This window comes from Lithobates pipiens, unplaced genomic scaffold (assembly GCF_037356315.1).
Source record: "Lithobates pipiens isolate NorthernLeopardFrog02 unplaced genomic scaffold, aLitPip1_a1.2 Scaffold_11, whole genome shotgun sequence".
NCBI lineage: Eukaryota > Metazoa > Chordata > Amphibia > Anura > Ranidae > Lithobates > Lithobates pipiens.
The window spans coordinates 3,896,104-3,918,585 of record NW_027507696.1 but is presented as its reverse complement, the minus strand read 5'-3'; the positions used below and the strand labels follow the sequence as shown (position 1 = coordinate 3,918,585).

The window sequence follows — 22,482 nt, the reverse complement described above, 5'->3', positions numbered from 1 at the left end:
GATTTTGAAAAGAAAATTTGTTCGAAATTCGACCGTGTATGGCCTGCAGAAGCCCTACGTATGTCCTCTAGCTGGGCCTTGCACAATGCTGAGGTCCCCAACCCATGTGATAACGCTAACTGAGCACCAAGTTCCTGCCCTGTCACAAGAGGTAGGAAAACGAGTCACGTGCTCCTCCATACACTGAACTACCTGGTATTTTTCTCACTCTGAATAAAGAAATTAGAGAACTAAGGAAAGTTTTTTGTAGTGCTGGGAAAGGCAAAGTTTTTATCATCATGCAGAAGGACTTTTCAATCACACAATGCACACATTTTTTTTATTGCATAGATTTAAAATATGATTAACATGTTATTAAGACCCCTTTCACACTGAAGACGCTTTACAGGCGTTTTAGCTCTAAAAAATAGCACCTGTAAACTGCCTTCCATGTGTGAAAAGCCCGCGTGCTTTCACACTGGGACGGTGCACTTACAGGACAGAAACACCTAAACTGCCCCTGCCATTAAAATCAATGGACAGCACTTTGGCAGCAGTGCTTTTCGGGTGCTTTTATTATTATACAGGTTTTATATAGCGCCAACAGTTTGCTCAGCGCTTTACAACATGAGGGCAGACATTACAGTTACATTACAATTTGGTACAAGAGGAATCAGAGGGCCCTGCTTGTTAGAGCTTACAATCTAAAAAGACCCACTCTCCTTGGAGTTAAAAGTGCCCCGCTCCCGCCCAAACAGCGCCGCTAAAACGAGCAATGCTTTACCGCTGACGCGGGGCGGTCTTCAGTGTGAAAAGGGGTCTTAATGATACAAATACTGGACACACATGTAAATGACACATTTTCATATCATAATTGTTTTTAAAAGTAGCTTTCAACTTTAAACCAGAAGTGGACTCCTTACCACTTTGCCCACTCTCACACTTTTGTCTTGCTTGGGTCTCAAGGGAGCTTAAAGTAGAAGTAAAGGCAAAACTTTTTCCCCATTTTAGATAAAGTGAGGGTTACAACCAGGGCAGGACTTAGGGTGGTCGGGGCCCCTGGGCTTTAGTCACTTTCGGGCCCTACCTTCTATACATTACCGTATTTATCGGCGTATAACACGGGCCGGCGTATAACACGGGCCGGCGTATAACACGGGCCGGCGTATAACACGGGCCGGCGTATAACACGGGCCGGCGTATAACACGGGCCAGCGTATAACACGCACCCCAAGTTTAAGAGGGGAGTTTAAGGGAAAAAAAACTTTTAGGAGGGGAGTTTAAAGTGGTTGTAAACCCTTAATCTAGGCTTACCTGTAGGTCCAAGAAATATCTCCTAAACCGGTTTAGGAGATACGGTTTAGGAGATATTTACCTGAAGACAGCGGCGTGCAGGCACACTGGGCAAGCCGCAGATCGCGGCAATATGCCGTGTCGGATCCCGTGCGCATGCACGGGAGTGACGTCATCGCTGCTCCGGCGAATCACAGCGCCGGAGCAGCGAGACCCACCAAGAAGAGGGACGCTCGGAATTACAGGGGACAGCGGTGACTTCGCTGGCTCCTGTGTCAGGTAAGTGACACATAATGGACTACTATGTGATGCATAGTAGTCCATTATGCTTTACCTTTGCAGGGAATCAAAGAGGAAGTAAACTCATCACGGTTTACTTCCTCTTTAAGGAAAAAAACTTTTAGGAGCGGAGTTTAAGGAAAAAAAAAAAAACTTACATTTGAAAGGGAGGGACTGGGCGTGACTGTGAGCGGAGCCAAGCCGAGTACACTCGGATATGTATCTTGGCTGGGTCCACAGGCCCCCCTATTGGGCAGGGCCCATGGGTTTGAGCCCAGTCAAGCCCAATGGTAAGTCCGGCCCTGGTTACAACCCTTCAGTTTTTTGTTTTTTTTTTTCTACCATCTGTGTCCAATTGGGGAAATTTTCTTCTGGTTACACAGTCGAAACTGGAAACGAGGGGGAATCCCTCTAAAGTGTGGGAATCCTTGTCATCACCAGAACTAGTGTCCCCGTTGGAAGAATTCCCCTCTATCCCTGTTCTGGGGAAAACCTAAGACTTTTTTACTTTCATAATGGTAAATATAATGAATAGATAGGATAAATTTCCCTAACCAGAGTACAGAGGACAACAAAAACCTGACAGCTGTTCTAACCCCCTTTTCCTCGCTATCCAAAAACTAAAAAAAAAAAAATAATAAGTTATTCTTTAGTTATACTTCTAAGGTCAGCCCATATGCAATAGGCAGGGGACTATTTTATAGCATAAGGTGAGAAACAAAAATATTTACCTATAAAGAGGCTGCTGTTTACAGTGTGGCCCCATTCACACAGTTGTACCATCCATTCACCCATGCCGTGGGGGCGTCTACAACCTCAGGGGACGTATAGGTGTTCTGTGCAGGCAGCCTGTTCAAATTAATGAAATGCAGGCAGCTGCATCGACCTCCAAGGTCACCTCTGACTGCATCTGTGTGGGACTAATGCACAGATCAGGAAGCAGACAGATTGCTCTGATCCATGCATTATCAGTCCCACATGGATGTACAGTCAGAGATGAACCCGGAGATCCGTGTAGCCACTCACTTGTCGACTTCAATAGACTGCCTGCACGGAACACCTGTGCATCTCATGCTAGCGTAGACAGTACTCTGCGCCGGTGTATAGATCGGTAAACTTGTGTGCATGAGGCCTACATGTAGCTTTTTTTCCCCCCTTTCAGTTCCCAGTATTTTGCAGAGATATATTTTTTTTATTTTTAAAAATACTTAAAAAAAAAAAAACATCAACCAGAATAAAAATAGTCCCACATAAATCGCAGCAATAAAACAAACTGCAGACTAACAGACAGTTTTATTTCCTCCTTCCATAGGAAGTTGGGATAAACAAAGATTAGCATGGTTGTCTACTCGTGTGCCGGGAAACAGATTAATCTCATTCAAAAGATGGCTGCCCTCACTGGTCAGCCTTGTAAGAAACCATCTTTATAATTGAGAACAGTATCTCCTTATGAACCATAAGGTCAGTTATTTGGTCATCGACTGCATCATGTAAAAGATTTATCTTCTGGGCTTGGGGGAGATGCCGTTTGGTTGGGGTCTTGATCTGAAGCTTCTTCTCTTGTGCTGCTCTCAAGCACGAGCTCCAGGGCCTCTTCGCCTACAACACGATGAACTTTTTCCCCCTTGGCTGCTAAGATTTCTTCAATATTCCTTCAGTGCAATAATACCAAAAAACAACCCAAATCACAAAAAGCACTTTTTTTTTTTTACAATGGTGTTGTAAATGTAATCATGTACATTCAATTGTTATTTACAGATGTTGTTCCCTGTTTTTAACCACTTGCCGACCAGCGCACGACGATGTACGTCGACAGAATGGCACGGGCAGGCAAATGGGCGTACATTTACGTCCCTTTAAATTTGCCGCCCTGCCATCGGGAGCGCGCCGCCGGCGGCGCGCTCCCGCGCTGGTCGGGACCCCCGTGAGTCCGGTCGCGGGACCCGCGGACTCGATCGCCGCGGGCATCCCCGCGATCGTCTCACGGAGCGGCCGAATGGAGGAAATGCCGTGTAAACAACATTTCTCCATTCTGCCTAGCAACTAGTGACGCTGATCTCTGCTCCATGTGATTGGAGCAGAGATCAGTGTTCACTAAATGAAAGCCCAACCCCCCCACAGTTAGTAACACACCCCTAGGAACACTTAACCCCTACACTGCCACCCACTGGTTAACCCTTTCACTGCCAGTGTCATTTACACAGGAATCACTGCATTTATATAGCAGTGATTACTGTATAAATGACAATGGTCCCAAAAATGTCCGATTGGTCCCCCACAATGTCGCAGTCACAATAAAAATCGCTGATCGCCGCCATTACTAGTAAAAAAAAAAAATAATAAAAAATTATTAATAAAAATGCTATAAAACTATCCCTATTTTGTAAACGCTATAACTTTTGCGCAAACCAATCAATAATCGCTTATTGGGATTTTTTTTACCAAAAATATGTAGAAGAATACGTATCGGCCTAAACTGAGGGAAAAAAATGTTTTTTTATATATTTTTGGGGGATATTTATTATAACAAAAAGTAAAAAATAATGCGTTTTTTTCAAAATTAGCGCTCTATTTTTGTTTATAGCGCAAAAAATAAAAACCGCAGAGGTGATCAAAGAAAGCTCTATTTGTGGGAAAAAAAGGACGTCAATTTTGTTTGGGAGCCACGTCGCACGACCGCGCAATTGTCAGTTAAAGTGACGCAGTGCCAAATCGCAAAAAGTGGTCTGGTCTTTAACCAGCAAATTGGTCCGGTCTGAAAGTGGTTAATCATGGAATATGGGGTTTTACAGTGATCCTGTTGCAGAACGGGAAAAAAAAAAAAAAAAAAGAAGTAGAATCTGCAAAGGAACAGATTTTCTAGTTACCTGATCAGGCGAATGTTTGTAGAATGTTCTCTCTGCTGCAGCGCTACACCACTCAAAGAATCTTCACATTTCGGGGATTATCCAGTGCCGGTGTCCTATCATATATGGTCCCCCTATCGGATAGTGTCCACTTTGTACTGCGCACGCGCAGTACACAGCACACACAGGTTCCGAAAATAGCTGAGGATGAACGGCGCCTGCGCCGTTAGTCCAGGTTCTATCCCCACCATCCAAGTGGACATAGAGTAGGAATATAAAAGAGCTGAGCGCAGCGAGGCTGAGCCCGAAGCGTGGCGAGCGAAGCTCGCCCACAAGGGGCCCTCTAATTTTCACAACTCTATGTCCGCTTGGATGGTGGGGCTACCACCTCCACTCACGGCGCAGGCGATGTTCAGCTTCAGAGATTTTCCGAAGCTTCTTCTGCCCCGTACTACGCATGCGCAGTACGGGGCGGACACTGTATGATGGCAGGACACTATATGCCAGAACACCGCTTTTCCTGTTCCCTTCAGTTCCCCCCACGGCACACATTAGAAAAATAGGGTGTCGGCAGGTGGAACCACAGACAGTGGCAGGCATCTGAAAATCCAGGAAGTGTGTCGGATGTAAAGGTCATTTAGATGTTGTAGCTCTGCAGCAGAACAAAGATTCCATAAACAGGCACTGGACCACGTAGTATAAAGTCTCTTACTTTACTGGTGAAAAAAAAAAACACATTCAGGACATCTTTGAAAAGTTAGAACATGTATATAGGTTGGCATCAAATTCATGGGTCATCATATTAATACCTCTTTACAACATTCGCATTTGTTCTTAACCTGTTGTCCTTCAAAGGAAAATTGTGTTAACATTAGGGCACCCAGCCAAGTGCCACTGTTTGGGCATAGGAATTGGCCTCTCAGGTTTGCCTATTCCTTCTCAAACCTTCTTTTATAGAGAATCTGTAACTTTGCCTATTTTATTGTTAGAATATCTCCTCACCGGTATGTTGGGAAAGTGAATACATCCCCTTCCTCCCAGGATGCTGAGTAGGGGTGTAACAGATCAAAAAACTCACGGATCGGATCGTTCCTCGGATCAGAGTCACAGATCGAATCATTTTTCGGATCAGCAAATAATAATTGAATTTGCAAAAACCTGTGAAAATGCCACCACCATATAGTCCCCACTGCAATATACATCTCCCCCACTGTAATATCCACATCCTGTCCCCCCAATGTAATATTGGCTGAGCATGGATGGGTATGACTGGGTATTGGCAGGGTAAGTATTGCCAGGATATTGCAGATTATTGGCAGGGCATTGCTGGGTATTGCAGAGTATTGGCAGGGTATGTATTGCAGGGTATGTATTGCAGAGTATTGGCAGGGTAAGTATTGCAGAGTATTGGCAGGGTAAGTATTGCAGAGTATTGGCAGGGTAAGTATTGCAGAGTATTGGCTGGGTAAGTTTTGCAGAGTATTGGCAGGGTAAGTTTTGCAGAGTATTGGCAGGGTAAGTTTTGCAGAGTATTGGCAGGGTAAGCATTGCAGAGTATTGGCAGGGTAAGCATTGCAGAGTATTGGCAGGGTAAGCATTGCAGAGTGTTGGCAGGGTATTGCTGGGATGGCTGTGGCTGCCATCCGATTTCTCCCTTCCACTGTACAGATCAGTACAGAGAGGGGAGAGAGGAACCGGCGTCATCATTTGACGGAGCGATCACATTGAAAACGCCGACGGGTGTACCAAGATTGCAGCCACTCCGGAACTAGGCCGAAGCCGCGGAGCACTCACGGATCGCAGCGTGTGCCGTTCCTAGTGGGGTGACCAGTTCGGATCGCGGATCGGTGTCGATCCGTTGCTCCCCTAATGCTGAGCACTGCATCCTGGGCGAAAGGGGATGTAGTCACTTTCCCAACATACCGGTGAGGAGATATTCTAACAATAAAATAGGCAAAGTTACAGATTCTCTATAAAAGAAGGTTTCAGAAGGAATAGGCAAACCTATCAATAGTTGTAATGGCATGCTGGGATTTCTAGTCGCTGTGTACCTGGCAAGGGGGCTGGTTGCCCATATTGGCTGTAAGCAATTTTAAAACTTAAAGTGATTGTAAAGTCTCTGTTATTTAAAAATATATATATATGTTATACTTATCTGCTCTGTGCAGTGGATTTGCACAGAGTAGCCTGGATCCTCCTCCTCTTGGGTCCCTCTTTGCAACTCCTGGCTAATCCCTCCTGTCGAGTGCCCCCAGAACAAGCAACCCAAGCCGAATCACAGCTCCCTGTGTTCATTTCGACACGGAGCTACAGGGCAGGCCCTGCCCCCCCCTCTCCTAATTGACTGACTTTGATTGACAGCCACGGGAGCCAATGGCGTGGCTGCGGTGTCTCAGCCAATCAGGAGGAGAGTCCCAGAGGGCTAAAACACTCGTGGAGATCACTGGAGAGAGCGATGGGGATCAGGTAAGTATTAGTGGGGCTGCTGCACACAGAAGGTTTTTTTTATCCTAATGGATAGAATGCATGAAGATAAAAAAAAAACCTTCTGCCTTTACAACTTCTTAAAGTAGAAATAGCAGCACTTTGGCTATTTACCTTTTCCCCTCCAGGTCGGAGAACCAGCCCAAGTTGTCAGCGATGATGTGGTGGTTCTTGCAGCCGGGGCATTTCACGATCACCACTCCATTGTGATACGCCAACTTTGAGATTTTCTTCATGGACCTTGTTGAGCAAACCTGAAAAGAGCAGAGCAAAAAAACAAGGTCAAGTCACCATTTCTGGTAAATGATATCATTATCCCTGCCATGTAAATATATAAACTGCTGCCGGTACATTATCTTCATCCGATCTTCTGGTTTTGGAATCAAGTTTAACGTTTCCAGCAAGGTGTAATGTGTTGGGCCCGCATTAGCACTGAGGGTGGAATCTGCCTCCACATGTGACTGGGGAGAGGCACCTACATTAGACCCAAACAGTTAATGTGGACAAACATATTACAAATATATCATATTTATTGGCATATAACACGCACTTTTTTCCCCTTAAAATCAGAGGAAAATCGCGGGTGCGTGTTATACGCCGATCCTCCGCGATTTTTGCGCATTATTTGAGCCTTTGGGCGGCTTTCAGCCGCCTTCGGCCCTTCTCGGCGGGTTTCGCCCACCTTCGGCCCTTCTCGGCGGGCGAAAACCGCGAGAAGGGCCGAAGGCGGGCGAAAACTACCGGGCTCCCCCGGACATCTCGGCGGCGCCATTTTTAAAAAATAAAAATCTGAAATGAACACTGACAAGGGGACAGTGATGAAACTGATCAAATCACCTGTGCAAAATAATGGCAAGCCTGAAAACATGACCTGTTGGGGCGCCTTGAGGACTGGAGTTGAGAAACACTGGTGTAGAGCAGACACGGACACAGTCCCACTCTTCTCTATGGGGAGATCAGGTGAAAACTGACTGCTCCGTTTTTTCATCCGATCTGATAGAGGGATGGAAAACAGGACCACCACCCGCCTGGATGTTGCGGATAGGATTGGATGGCGGCGAAAGTCAGCGGACATGTCACCGCTGACATCCGCCGCTTCGTAGGGGGGTGAATGGAGGGTCCGATCAGGACTGCCTGAAAAAAACGATAGGCGGCCCTGATCGCACAGCCCCGAGTGAAGGGCTCTCAAGTGTAAAAATCTTGCTTTGGCTCTGAACACATCAGTGCATTGGGGATCTTTTATGCTGCTGTGTGCGGAGAGGTGCGGCGGGGGTGCTATACCCATGGTCAGTTTTGTACCCTTTAGACCCCTTTCACACTGGGGCGTTTTTCAGGTGCTTTAGCGTTAAAAAAAAAAAAAGCGCTTGAAAGAAGCCTCATCTGCAATCCCAAGTGCTTTAAGTGCCCTTTCACAATGTCAGTGCCCGAAAAACGCTCATAAAGCGCCGCTTAACCACTTAAGCCCCGGACCATTTTGCTGGCCAAAGACCAGACCACTTTTTGCGATTCGGCACTGCGTCGCTTTTAACTGACAATTGCGCGGCCGTGCGACGTGGCTCCCAAACAAAATTGACGTCCTTTTTTTCCTACAAATAGAGATTTCTTTTGGTGGTATTTGATCACCCCTGCGGTTTTTATTTTTTGTGCAACAAAAATAGATCGAAAATTTTGAAGAAAAAAAAAAACATATTTTACTTTTTGTTATAATAAATATCCCCCAAAAATATATAAAAAAACATTTTTTTTACCATAGTTTAGGCTGATACGTATTCTTCTACATATTTTTGGTTAAAAAAAAAAAAAAAAAAAAAAAAAAATCGCATTTTTGATTGGTTTGCGCAAAAGTTATAGCGTTTACAAAATAGGGGATAGTTTTATGGCATTTTTATTAATAATTATTTTTTTTTTTTTACTAGTAATGGCGGCGATCAGCGATTTTTATTGTGACTGCGACATTATGGCGGACACATCGAACATTTTTGGGACCATTGTCATTTATACAGCAATCAGTGCTATATAAATGCAGTGATTCCTGTGTAAATGACACTGGCAGTGAAGGGGTTAACCAGGGGGTGGCAGTGTAGGGGTTAAGTGTTCCTAGGGGTGTGTTACTAACTGTGGGGGGGTTGGGCTTTCATTTAGTGAACAATGATCTCTGCTCCAATCACATGGAGCAGAGATCAGCGTCACTTGTTGCTAGGCAGAACGGGGAGATGCCGTTTACAACGGCTTCTCCTCGTTCAGCCGCCCCGTGAGACGATCACAGGTATGTCCGTGGCGATCGAGTCCGCGGGAGCCGCGACCGGACTCACGGGGGTCCTGACTAGCACGCGAGCGCGCCCTCGCGATGGCAGGGCGGCATTAAAGATTGGACGTACCTGTACGCCAATATGCCTGCCCGTGCCATTCTGCCGACATACGTTGGCGTGAGCTGGTCGGGAAGTGGTTAAACTAGCGGCGCTTTACCAGCGTTTTTCAAGCGCTATTGCGGAGCTTTTAACCCCGGCTAGTGGCCAAATAAAGGGTTAAAAGAGTCCACAAAACGCTGCTGCCAAAAGCGCTTTTCAGGCGTTTTGCAGGCGCTTCCCATTGATTTCAATGGGAAGGGGCGTTTTAGGAGCGTTGTATTCACCGCTCCAAAAGCGCCGCAAAGAAGCTGCCTGCAGGACTTTTTTTTTGCCGCCCTGCCAGCGCAGCGCCTCAGTGTGAAAGCACTCGGGGCTTTCACATTGGGATTGCAGTTGCGGCTTCTTTCAGGCACTTTACAGGCGCTTTTTTTTAAAGCTAAAGCACCTGAAAAATGCCCCAGTGTGAAAGGGGTCTTATGCAGAATGAAAGGACAAGGAGACGAGTATCCGATCCCGAGCACCACAGCGAGTACACAACCGTTCTACTGAGGTGACTTGGGAGTCCCGCACGCCCCCTCCCAGGACGTGGATTGCTATACGTGTCCCTGCTGGGGGGGGGGGGGGGGGGTCTTCATCTTCTCTATTGACCCCGATGAACATTCTTAACTGGAGAGAACGTGGAGGGACATTTCAAATGCTACAGTTGTCACCATGACAGGAAGCAAGGAGAATTTTCCAACAGGGGACACTCATTTTTTGTAACAACTGCAGGAGATTTACTCTCAGTTCCTGTTGTGCCTCCAGAATAGGAAGTTGAGAGAAATCTCACCATTGGGGACGGTGCAGACATTGCATCTTGTCAGTCCCTCTATAACCCACTAGAGGCGCCCTCACAAGTATTATTACAAGGCAAAAGAAGCCATGGTCGTGTGAGGAGAAGTAAGGTAGAATGGTAAAACGAATGAACGAGCCGTCTCCTCACCCGGCATGTGTAAATGAGCTGGTAATGGCTGGCCGGGGCTCCGCCAATACTTGTGTCGCTGTACCGCTGGGCAGAGGTGTGGAGTGAGGCGTTCCCAGGTACATACAGGGCTGTCCGGGTGTGTGTAGCCCCCGAGCTGGGAGTGTGACCCGCCCTGAACCCGCGCGGTCCCCTCCTGCGGGAGAGGAGCCGAAAACAGCGTGCAGCCAGCATGGTTCTGCAGTCTAGCGGTGTTCCGTCAGGATCGGTAACGGAAGTGACGTTCCTTCGCCGCCATCTTGCTACACCTCACACTAACGATATACAGAGAAGGGGGCAAGCGGACATCTTGTTACACCCACCGGAGTTTTGCACTTCACAGTTATTTTTAACAGGAAACAGGGCGTATATGGTGAAATACAGTATTTGGAAGTCCATTTAAAGTGGCTGTATAGTCAAATTTGGGACTTTTACCTACAGGCAAGCCTTATTATTAAAAAAAATATCTCCTAAACCTGTACGGTTTAGTAGATATTCCCCTCGCAATGCGCCGCTGACTGCAGTGGCGCATGCGCACAGGGGATTCTCGGCTGAGAGTCCGACCCTGCCGGGAAGAAATCTCCTGCGCTCATGACTCACAGCGCCGGAGCCGCGATACCCAGAATAAACGCAGAAGGAGCATGTCAGCTCCCTCGGTGTGGATCGGGCCAGATGTCGGGGCCTCGTTCTAAGGTAAGTATTTCATAATGAGCTAGTATGCGGTGCATACTAGATCATTATGCTTTTTCCTTTGCAGGTGAGCAAAAAATAAATAAAAAATTCAGTGGGTATACAACCGCTTTAACTGTTTACATGTTGAATTATAAAAGCAGAGGTGTTCTGTCACATTAGCAAACCTGTGAGATTAGCAGGTTTTCCGTTGCTTTTAAAATTCAACATCTAAACAGTCAGTCGGATTTCTAAATACTGTATTTCACCATATAAGCTCAGTTTCCTGTTAAAAATAACCGTGGAATGCAAAACTTCGGTGGGTGTAACAAGATGTCCGCTTGCCCCCTTCTCTGTGTATCTTTTACTGTGTACTGCGCATGAACGGCGCCTGCTCCGTGAGTCCAGGTTCTAGCCCCTCCATCCAAGTGGACATAGAGTTGGAATAAAAAGAGCCGAGCACAGCGAGGCCGAGCCCGGAGAGCAGCGAGCCCGCGAGGGGCCCTCTAATTTTGCCAGCCCTATGTCCGCTTGGATGGTGGGGCTGCCACCTCGACTCACTGCCAGGCGCCGTTCATATTCTGAGATTTTTCGAAGCTTCTTCTGCTCCATACTGCGCAAGCGCTGCGCATGCGCAGTACGGGACAGACAGTATCCGATCGCAGGGCACTATATGCCAGAACACCGGAACCGGAAGTGATGTGACGCACTACGTCTCTTCAGGTTTGAAAAGGACCGGCTCAGGCACACACCATTGGGGATGTTTTGCCATTTGTATGCCTTTCTTATTGTGGTTTTTTTTTTTCTAGGTTGACAAACCTGTGAAAAGAAAATGTGGAAATTGTAGATCCAAGCTTCCTGATAGCTGTAGGAAACTGTTATGTGAGACATGTATTTATTCAGTGGCTGGTGCCGAGTCTGCTTCTAACCTAAAGGAATTTATGTTTTCCAGGTTAGCTGGGGTGGGGCCTTCCACGTCTGTAGCAATGACAGTACCCCAGGTTCCTTCGGTTTTGTTGAGATCGTTATCCCCTTTGGTGTTAGAGACCGTTAGTTCCTGGCCCAGAAGAGGGGGAGAACGCAGATTCTTCATCTGATGAGGAATCCGTGTTAGGGGTTAAGGAAACTGTTAATACAGCTGGATACTAGGGGTGCAACGGATCGGTACCAATCCACAATCCGAACGGGTCACCCCACTCGGATCGGCACTCCGCGGTCTTGGCCTTAGGAAAGGTCGCGGCTTCGGCCTAGTTCCAGAGCAGCGGCCATCTTGGTACACCCATCGGCATTTACAATGTGATCGCTCCGAGACGGAGCGATCACCTGTAAACAAACCGGCGTCATGATGACGCCGGTTTCTCTCCCCTTTCTGTACTGATATGTACAGTGGAGGGGAGAAATAGGATGGCAGCCACAGCCATCCCAGCAATACCCTGCCAATATTCTGCAATACATACCCTGCCAATACTCTGCAATACATACCCTTCCAATACTCTGCAATACATACCCTGCCAATACTCTGCAATACATACCCTGCCAATACTCTGCACTAAATACCCTGCCAATACTCTGCAATACTTACCCTGCCAATACCCTTCCTGCCAATATTCTGCAATACCCTGCCAATACCCAGCCATGCTCAGCCAATATTACATTGGGGGAGATGACGTGGATATTACAGTGGGGGAGATGTATACTGCAGTGGGGACTATATGGTGGTGGCATTTTCATAGGTTTTTGCAAATTCAATTATTATTTGCTGATCCAAAAAATTATCTGATCCGTGACTCTGATCCAAGGAACGATCCGATCCGTGAGTTTTTTGATCCGTTGCACCCCTACTAGATACCCATTTCCAGTCGAAGATATTGAAGAACTGTTGAAAGCAGTTTTGACTTCTGAACAAATTGAGCTGCCACAGAAATCTCAATCGGTTCAGGATAGAATGTATAGGGGTCTTCAGGGGCTTAAGCCCATGTGTTTTCTGGTACACCAGTCACTTAATATATATGGTCCTGTCAGAATGGAAAGAGCCTGAGAAAAGGTTGTTCCAGTCCAGAGGACATAAGAGGAGATTTCCCTTTCAGTCTGACATTGAGGAGATGTTCTTCAAGTGTCCCAGACTGGATGCTCCTGTGTCTCAAGTGTCTAAAAGATCTGATCTTTCATTTGAAGATTCTGGGGTGCTTAAGGATCAGATGGATAGGAAAGCTGACGCTTTGCACTATAAGGCCTGGGAGGCTTCAGCCTTCTCTCTGGGGCCAGCCCTGGCATCCACCCGCTTGGCTAGAAATCTAGATGTTTGGGTCCAGAGGCTAGGTGACCTGCTCTCATCCGACACGCCTGTAGAAGAGATCAAATAATCTCTCCCCCTGATTGCCAAATCAGTGGCTTTCTTGCCAGACTTGGTTAGATCCGTGGCCAAAACCGCAGCCTTGATCAAATGCTCTAGATGGGCAATCTGGTTAAAATCCTGGGACAGGGATCTGACCCCTTTGAAGGCAAACTATTATTTGGTTCGGCTTTAGAGGAAGTATTAGCTCGGTCCTCGGAAAAGTGTAAATGCTTCACATCTTCAAAGGTTAAACCTCAAAGTAAGAGGCCCTTTTATAGTTTTCGGGGGGAAAAGTTAACTTCAAACCTGGGGGTCAGCAGGCAAAGAAAAAGTGGTCATTTAGCAAAGACAAATCTGAAGGGTCTCTCTTTGCTCCTTCAACTCAGGCAAAAAGCTCTCAGTGATGCCAGGTCAGGGGTAGGAGAAAGACTGAGTTTTTTCAGTGAGGAATGGACAAAGGTAAAAGAAAATCCTTTTGTTCTCAAGGTAATAAGAGAGGGTTTCAATTTGGTGTTCAATCTCCCTCCTCCCCAGAGGTTTACGTTTAGCATATCCCACTATATACATGTATTGAGTTTTAGTATTCCCCTGTATTTTTGAAATGTATATATTCCATGGATATATCATTAATATATTAGTATAAGATTGATGTATATGACATAGGTGCCCCTGGATGACGCAATTTTGTTGTGAAACGCGTAGGGCTGAGCGATACGCTAAACGTCACCTCGTGTTTGTAACGGTTCCAGGAGAACGGGTCTGTCTGTGTGCGTCCGGCCGGCGCAAAGGACTCAAGGCTTTCTGATCTTTTATACACTGTAAGTGCAATTTTACTTTTTTTATATCTGGTAATAAAGGGTTTTACACTATTTGGAGTTCTATCTTTCTTTTATAGCTTTGATGTCTCCACCCCGAGTCCTTTTGGATCTATAAGAAAGACCCCTGGGAGTATTTACTTTACAACCCTTATTTGGAGTGGTGATGCCGGGAGAACACCATGGACCCCCCCAGGCTGGAAGACGTGCTCATATCTAAAGGCCTTCTGTGACCCTCTGTAGTGGGGGGTCATGCCCTTCTGGTAAGCGGCAAATTTAATTGTGTTTCAGTGGTGGCTCAAGCACTATTGCAATGGAGCCAGCAATGGATCTTTTTTGATTCTTTATGTTTTATTTGTGGAGGACTTCTGTTCACAGTTTTCTATAAAAAAAAGTAGTCTGCTGTGATTTATACACTTGGACTCACTGTTCATACACTGGGTGTGTGTTTTGTGTAGAGTTTTTTTAGTGCCTATGTTATTTTAGACATATGTTATGTGACTCTATACCACAAGGAATGAGTGATTTGCATTTATAATCCATATATATATACATTTTGTTATTTATGACACAAGTATACACTAATTTATGTGTAGAGGATATTAACTGTTCACGATTTCTCAATTGTTGCACAATTTGATGTTTATATAAGTTAGCGCGGCTTAGTATATTTTTCATGTATATGACATAGTTTTGCTAATATTTTCAACCACTAGATGACGCCAACAATGCACAGCTATACTTTTTTTTACAATTTTTACCTTTACTCTGTGTTTTTTAATGTTTCTAATGCCGCGTACACACGACCGGACTTAGGTCCGACAGACTTTCGACGGAGTTCTGACGGAGTTCTGACGGACTTGGCCACACACAATCACACCAAAGTCCGAAGGATTCGAATGTGATGACGTACGACCGGACTAGAATAAGGAAGTTCATAGCCAGTAGCCAATAGCTGCCCTCGCATTGGTTTTTGTCCGTCGGACCAGCATACACACAAGCGGATTTCTCGGTAGGAACTGGGTCCGGCGGAGTTCTTTCGGAAAAATTTGAAGCATGTTCCATTTCTAAAGTCTGTCGGATTTTTGAAAATCAAAAGTCCACTGCAGCCCACACACGATCGAATGGTCTGCCGGAATCGTTCCGTCGGACCTTTGATGTCGAAAAGTCCGGTCGTGTGTACGCGGCATTAGTTTGATTCCAACCAGCCACCTCTATGACATCTAAATTGGCCGATGTTTTTTTTTTTCATTTCACATTTCTGGTGCTTGGCATATGGAGCGTTTATGTCTACGGATCTTTCTTATTAGGAACCTTTACTTTGGGTCTTGTTTCCTATATGCGTACATGGCCGGTATTCTATCAGAAAGCTCCTACCCATCAGAAAGTACAACCAAAGTGACATTCTATAGCAGCTGTCTTGGTACACTCTGCACTCGTCCACACTAAGCCTACAGTCAGAAGGCGGAAAGCAGACATCTTTTTAAACTCACCGAAGTCTTACATTTCACACTTATTTTTACTAGTAAACTGAGCGGTAGACTGTCACGTGTCCCAGATGACTGTGCGGCGTATCATGGTGCCCTGCGCCACTCGCGCATGCGCAGTGGGTACCCAGCTGTGAAGGCACAGCCGGGTGCCCACAGTATGAATGACGGCACCGCGAGCGGAGCGGGGAACGAGGGGGGGATTCATTCCCCCGCATCGCTGGACCCTGGGACAGGTAAGTATCTGATTTATTAAAAGTCAGCAGCTGCTGACTTTTAATTTTTTTTTTTAGTAGGCGTCCCACTTTAAGCTGCAACACATTTTAATTCATAGGTTTACATAGGCCTTCAACAGAAAGTTTAGTCTGCAGAGGGCACCTGAGCACTCACAAGTTTGATTTCACAGGACAAAAGTAGTATGCTAGATTGTAAGCTCTAACAATCAGGGCTCTCTGATTCCCCCCCTGTATTGAATTGTATTGTAACTGTACTGTCTGCCCTAATGTTGTAAAGCGCTGCACAAACTGTCAGCGCCATATAAATCCTGTATAATAATATTGGGTTATTGCTCATTCATGAGAATCATTCATAAGTATCTCTCCCCTCAACTGTTATTCTGCTGCAGCTGGAGGATATAAAGGAAGGGAACATATCATGTGATTAGCCATTTATCATTTACCTAAAAAAAAAAAAAAAAAAAAAAAAAAAACTTCTAATGTAAAATGAATTCATCCGGCATTTTATGCAAATTACAATTAAACCACGCCAACAATGACTGCATCAATGAGTGAGTTTAATAGTTTTTTTTCTTTTTTAAAAAAAATAAGTCTATAAAAATATGAACAAATTTTTCCATGACATTACAAACATTTTTAGGCTGAAAGAGTCAGCTTACATCACAAGTAATATTTCGGTTTTTGGGTGAACATTGGCTCCACCTTCCTCTTAAAGCAAAACAAGAGGGCCCGTTCACATCGGAATGCAATGTGGGAAAGGCGCACGACGCATGTGAACGCGCTACCCTTGCAAGACGCACGCAGGCGCCAATTAATTGTTAAAAGAAGTCCAGTCTAAGCTCGTTTGAAAAAGTATGAATAGGAGAAACTTCTCTTTTAATGGCATCCCAAATGCATCTTGCAGGCACTGCAGGTTTTGCGGCCACTATAGTACCATGCAGTTTGGTGGGGTACAATCTGAAAAAGTAGTGCTTGCACGTTCCAGTATGATTGGCAGCCCATGTGCATTCTAGTGTGAACTGGCCCTAAATGTAAAAAATACAAACGTGTGAACAGGCAGGCTTTTTTTTTTCTTGCAGAGAGACATGCAAAGGGGGTTATTTACCAAAGGCAAATCCACTTTGCACGACAAGTGCAAACTACAAGTGCAAACTTGATATTGCACTGAAAGTGCACTTGGAAGTGCAGTCGCTGTAAGTCTGAGGGGTAGATCTGAAATGAGGGGAAGCTCTGCTGATTTTATCATCCAATCATGTGCAAGCCAAAATGCTGTTTTTTATTTTCCTTGCATTTCCCCCTCCGATCTACAGCGACTGCACTTCAAGTTCACTTTCAAGTGCACTTTGCACTTGTAGTTTGCACTTGTAGTGCAAAGTGGATTTGCCTTTAGTAAATAACACCCCCCCCCCCCACCCCTGTCTCTTCTGCAATAAAGTACACTTACCTGCCTATCCGAAAATCCTTTACAGAATGCAGGCACAGCTCAGTGTACATTTCGGCACACTTCTATTGCGCAGAAGTGATGCCACCCTATGTTGGCCTGTCAAAACGAATGAAGTTCTGCACCCAGGTGAACCCAGGGAAAAGATGTTGGAGAGGGAGCTTGCAAGCATTGGACCATAGAAACTAAGGTAAGTATTTGTATCTTTAGTTCCACTTTAAGGATTTGAGTTCCCAGCTCCACCCTCTCAAACCACTGAATTTCCCTTCTGCTGTAGGCTCTATAATGTTGAGCAATACATGCAAAATCCAACAGCGAGAGCAAAACCTTTTAAATTAAAATAGCTGCTAATAGTAAGCGGAGTTGGGAAGTCAGCAGCATTCTCATTGCCATCCCTTACCCCTTGTACACACGGTCGGACATTCTGACAACCAAATCCGTCGGATTTTGTCCGAAACTGTTGCATACACACGGTCGGACAAAGTTGTCGGAAAATCCGATCGTTCAGAACGTGATGACGTTATTTAGTTACGATGGGACTACGTTCAGGCTAGTAGCCAATAGCTTTGGTCTAGGAATTTGATCTGAGCATGCGTGGCACTTTGTCCAATCGGAATTCTCTACACATGATCGGACAAAGTCCAATCAGATCATGTTGTCGGAAAATTTTATAGCCCAGCTGGAAAACTTGGTCCGTCGGATGCTCCGACGGAAACAGTTCCGATGGAGCCCACACAGAGTCGGATTATCCGACAACACGGTCCTATCGGACATTGTCCATTGGAATGTCCGAACGTGTGTACAAGAGCTTAGAGCTGCAAGAAACCAATGACTGGTTCAAAGGCACAGTAAAAGATACTCTTACCCCTTGTACACACGGTCGGACATTCCGACGGAAAATGTCCGATCGGACCGTGTTGTCGGATAATTCGACCGTGTGTGGGCTCCATCGGACTGTTTCCGTCGGAATATCCGACCGACAAAGTTTTAGAGCTGGGCTATAAAAGTTTCCGACAACATGATCCGATCGGACTTTGTCCGATCGTTTGTAGAGAATTCCGATCGGACAAAGTGCCACGCATGCTCAGATCAAATTCCTACACCAAAGCTATTGGCTACTAGCCTGAATGTAGTCCCATCCTAACGAAATAACGTCATCACGTTCTGAACGATTGGCTTTTCCAACAACTTTGTCCGACCGTGTGTATGCAACACCAGTTTCGGACAAAATCCGACGCATTTGGTTGTCGGAATGTCCGACCCGTGTGTACAAGGGCTTAAACCTGTTTTACATGGGGCAGAATCTGCTTGGCTTAGCTCAGGGGATCTGTTCGCTGATTTATGCAGAGCGGACAGATAGAGCCCATTCTGCTGTATGGGCAGTCCGGTGTAAACAAATCAACTGTCTGTTTACACGTGACTGCCCTCTGAGCCGATCCACCTAGAATGAGGGGGAACGGATCTCCTTCCGTATTTTTTTTTTTTTTTTTTAGTGGACGGAATCTGATTTGTAGGTAGGCGGAAGTAAATGAGCACAAGTCCGTTTACACCCACTGGTCCATAAGGGTACATGGACCATCTTATCAGGTCCACCCGAAAAACTGAAAGGTGGACCTGATTGGATCGCTCATGTGAAAGGGGCCTCTAATATAATTATTATTATTATACAGGTTTTATATAGCGCCAACAGTTTGCTCAGCGCTTTACAACATGAGGGCAGACATTACAGTTACATTACAATTTGGTACAAGAGGAATCAGAGGGCCCTGCTCGTTAGAGCTTACAATCTAAAAAGGAAGGGGCAATTGATACAAAAGCTAATAGCTGTGGGGAGGGGGATGAGCTGATGGAGGAAGTAAAACAGTGTTAGTTAGAAGCAGGATAGGCTTCTTTGAAGAGAAGGGTTTTCAGGGATCGTCTAAAGATGGATAGATTAGGGGGACAGTCGGACAGATTGGGGTAGGGAGTTCCAAAGGATGGGAGAAGCTCTGTATATAATCTACACACTTACACTACCTAATGATCCTAAAATCGATTTTTCAATAAATTATTTCTTCTTGTGTTTTTCTGCCTCCTTGTAACATCCTCCATGAGCTCCTACACCTCTCTTTTTTTTCCCCCGCTCATTTGTTTGTTTGGAGCGAGCAGTGCGCCTTAGTTGCAGTCACGTGCGCCGCTCTATGAACACGACAAATCCCATTGTCTCTAATCCATCTAATGAGAGCGCAAGAGAGGGTTGGCTAGGTTTCTAAATACAGTGGGACCATAGAGATCGAAATGGGACCACAGCAAAGAAACAAAAAAAAAAAAAAGGACTCCAAGGATTTGGAGGTGGATTAGAGCAACAACAGGTACTTTTTTGAGTTGAACAGACTCTTTAAGAAAAATTCATAACACTGTTTAACCACTTTCATCCCCGGACCATTTTGCTGGCTTAAGACCAGATCACTTTTTGCGATTCGGCACTGCGTCGCTTTAACTGACAATTGCGCGGTCGTGCAACGTGGTTTCCAAACAAAATTGACGTCTTTTTTTCCCACAAATAGAGCTTTCTTTTGGTGGTATTTGATCACCCCTGCGGTCTTTATTTTTTGCGCTATAAACAAAAATAGAGCGACAATTTTGAAAAAAAAAACGCATTATTTTTTACTTTTTGTTATAATAAATATCCCCCAAAAATATATAAAAAAACATTTTCTTCCCTCAGTTTAGGCCGATACGTATTCTTCTACATATTTTTGGTAAAAAAAAAAATCGCAATAAGCGATTATTGATTGGTTTGCGTAAAAGTTATAGCGTTTACAATATAGAGGATAGTTTTATGGCATTTTTATTAATGATTTTTTTTTTTTACTAGTAATGGTGGCGATCAGCGATTTTTATTGTGACTGCGACATTTTGGCGGACACATCGGACATTTTTGACACATTTTTGGGACCATTGTCATTTATACAGCAATCACTGCTATACAAATGCAGTGATTCCTGTGTAAATGACACTGGCAGTGAAGGGGTTAACCAGTGGGTGGCAGTGTAAGGGTTAAGTGTTCCTAGGGGGGTGTTACTAACTGTGGGGGGCTGAGCTTTCTTTTAGTGAACACTGATCTCTGCTCCAATCACATGGAGCAGAGATCAGCGTCACTTGTTGCTAGGCAGAACTGGGAGATGCTGTTTACAACGGCATCTCCTAGTTCAGCCGCCCTGTGAGACGATCGCGGGTATGCCCGCGGCGATCGAGTCTGCGGGACCCACGATCGGATTTACAGGGGTCCCTGACCGGCACATTTTTTTTTTTTAACAAAAGCTGACCGGCACATTTAAAGGGACGTACAGGTACGCCCATTTGCCTGCCCGTGCCATTCTGCCAACGTACATCGGCGTGCGCCGGTCGGGAAGTGGTTAATCTGTACCCTTCAAAACACGTCTGTATTGTGCTATATTATCTTTTTATTACCACACTGGTTATAAATGAAAATGCAAACAAGTGAAATTGCCTTTCATCTACTCTGCACATTGAGTAATAGTTTATCTTATTTTATGACCGGCTCAGTTACCCACACTGATTCCGCAGCTGACATTTGAACTTATTATACTGATTTGTTTCTAAAGTTTAATGCAGTCTAGGTATTATAGACATCCAGTACATTTTAGCCTTCTGCTTTTTTGGTGGGCCATTGTCCAATTTCTAGGCACGTTTTAGCATGTGCTGTTAAATTGCACCTTTGCTGTGTGCATTTTTAGAATGCACTGATGTGTGTGTTTTAGGCAACAAATATTTAGGGCCTAATACATGTAGCGCCGGCTCCTGAAGAGCAGGCGCTATGTGTTTTTCAAATTTAAGGTTACACCTGAACTACAGTTTGGTTTGGGTACAATTGTCTAAATTTGGACTTCAGCATCAGTCTGACTGGACTATGAGATGTTCAGCCTGACCACAGGGGGCACTGTCTCTTCTGGCAGGCAGGGAACTATGGTCTTGGTTGGGTGCTTAAGTTACTCTCTCTCAGAGCCCGCCCAGTGGGAGTGGCGCTCTTGCTGTGCTTTCTGGGAGAGGGTATTTAAGATGTGGATGTCACGTGGTTCGGGGTTTCCGGGCCAGAAGGATGTACTGACTTCATGGTCCTGGTCCCCCTGACCAGCCCCCAGGAAGGCTATGGCCTGGGGTGCGGATCCACCCGATCTTGTTGTCTCGGGGATGGCTAGCCCGAGGCAAAGAAACGAAAGGAGAATTCTGAGGTGTTTGGGTGCCGTCTCCGGTTTGGGAGAGACCCAGTGACTTCATAGCATTCCAGGGGAGGACTGTTCAGAAGACCTTTCTTGGTTTCTTAGTAAGAGCCTGGAAGGGCTGAAGTACCCAAGAGAATCCAGTCTCATGGATATCGCCAAGCTGGCTGAAAGATCCAGGTATCACAGGAGTGTTCTACAAGTTTAGTTTTCCTACGTGTTCTACAACAACGTCTGTGGCAGAGACTTGTTCCTGAGTAAGCACCTTGTTGGCTGCTAGGCCTTGTGAGAGAGGGACTGTCCAACTTGAGTGAACATCCAGTTGTGAATGGCTATTCTCTGGATGCAGTCAAAGTGAGCAAGTTCTTCAACAATGACTTTGGCACTAAGAGTACCTGAACTTCCTTCCCAACCCTCTGATCCCATTTTATGAGTCTGTTCATTGTCTACGTTTTTTTGCAAAAAAAAAAAATCAATTTGAGTGGATCTATCGTCAATCTCTCAAGTTGCTGGGCCATTTACCACGGGACATCCCTAGACGTGAAGTGAGGAGAAAGAAGATAACACAGTGGTGTAGTGGTTAGCACTTTCACCTAGCAGCAATAGGGTCGCTGGTTCAAATCCCAACCACGACACTACCTGTCTGGAGTTTGCATGTTCTCCCTGTGCCTGCGTGGGTTTCCTCCGGGTACTCCGGTTTCCTCCCACAATCCAAAGACATGCAGGTAGGTTAATTAGACCCTGTCCAAAAAATTGCCCATAATATGTGTATGTGTATGTCAATGTTGTAAGTGTGTCAGGACTCTACAGGTTAAAGGACCACATAAATAGCTGCAGATGGACACCGGTGGCAAGAAAAGCGCCCTGAGGCGATTCAGTTCGTATAGGTAGCGCTATACAAAATCATTCATTCATTCATTCATTCATTCAATCCAGCAGCTCCTTCGGGGGTTAGTGCTACATACATTTGAAAGATCTTTGAAAGGAAAACATTGAAAAATAATCAGCCAACACCATTAAACTTAATGGTTTAAAATACAACACTTT

At 45.4% G+C, this 22,482-nt stretch overlaps 1 protein-coding gene across 1 annotated transcript; it reads right to left on the bottom strand.

The window, feature by feature from the left end:
• Positions 1-300: 300 nt before the first annotated feature.
• On the bottom strand, positions 301-10,473 carry DNLZ (DNL-type zinc finger). The gene is made up of 3 exons (XM_077468206.1): positions 10,212-10,473; positions 6,996-7,135; positions 301-3,203 (listed from the first exon to the last, which is right to left on the bottom strand). The coding sequence occupies exons 1-3, from the start codon at positions 10,422-10,424 to the stop codon at positions 3,038-3,040; spliced, it is 519 nt and encodes a 172-aa protein (XP_077324332.1). The 5' UTR covers positions 10,425-10,473; the 3' UTR covers positions 301-3,037.
• Positions 10,474-22,482: the final 12,009 nt, after the last annotated feature.

Bases quoted from the DNA above. Each gene is read 5' to 3' on its own strand.
- DNLZ (XM_077468206.1), bottom strand. From the start codon at position 10,424: ATGCTGGCTGCACGCTGTTTTCGGCTCCTCTCCCGCAGGAGGGGACCG. The intron at 7,136-10,211 runs GTGAGGAGACGG...TGCTCTTTTCAG, and splicing joins AGCTCATTTACACATGCCGG to GTTTGCTCAACAAGGTCCAT. The intron at 3,204-6,995 runs GTAAATAGCCAA...ATTGCACTGAAG, and splicing joins TCCGACCTGGAGGGGAAAAG to GAATATTGAAGAAATCTTAG.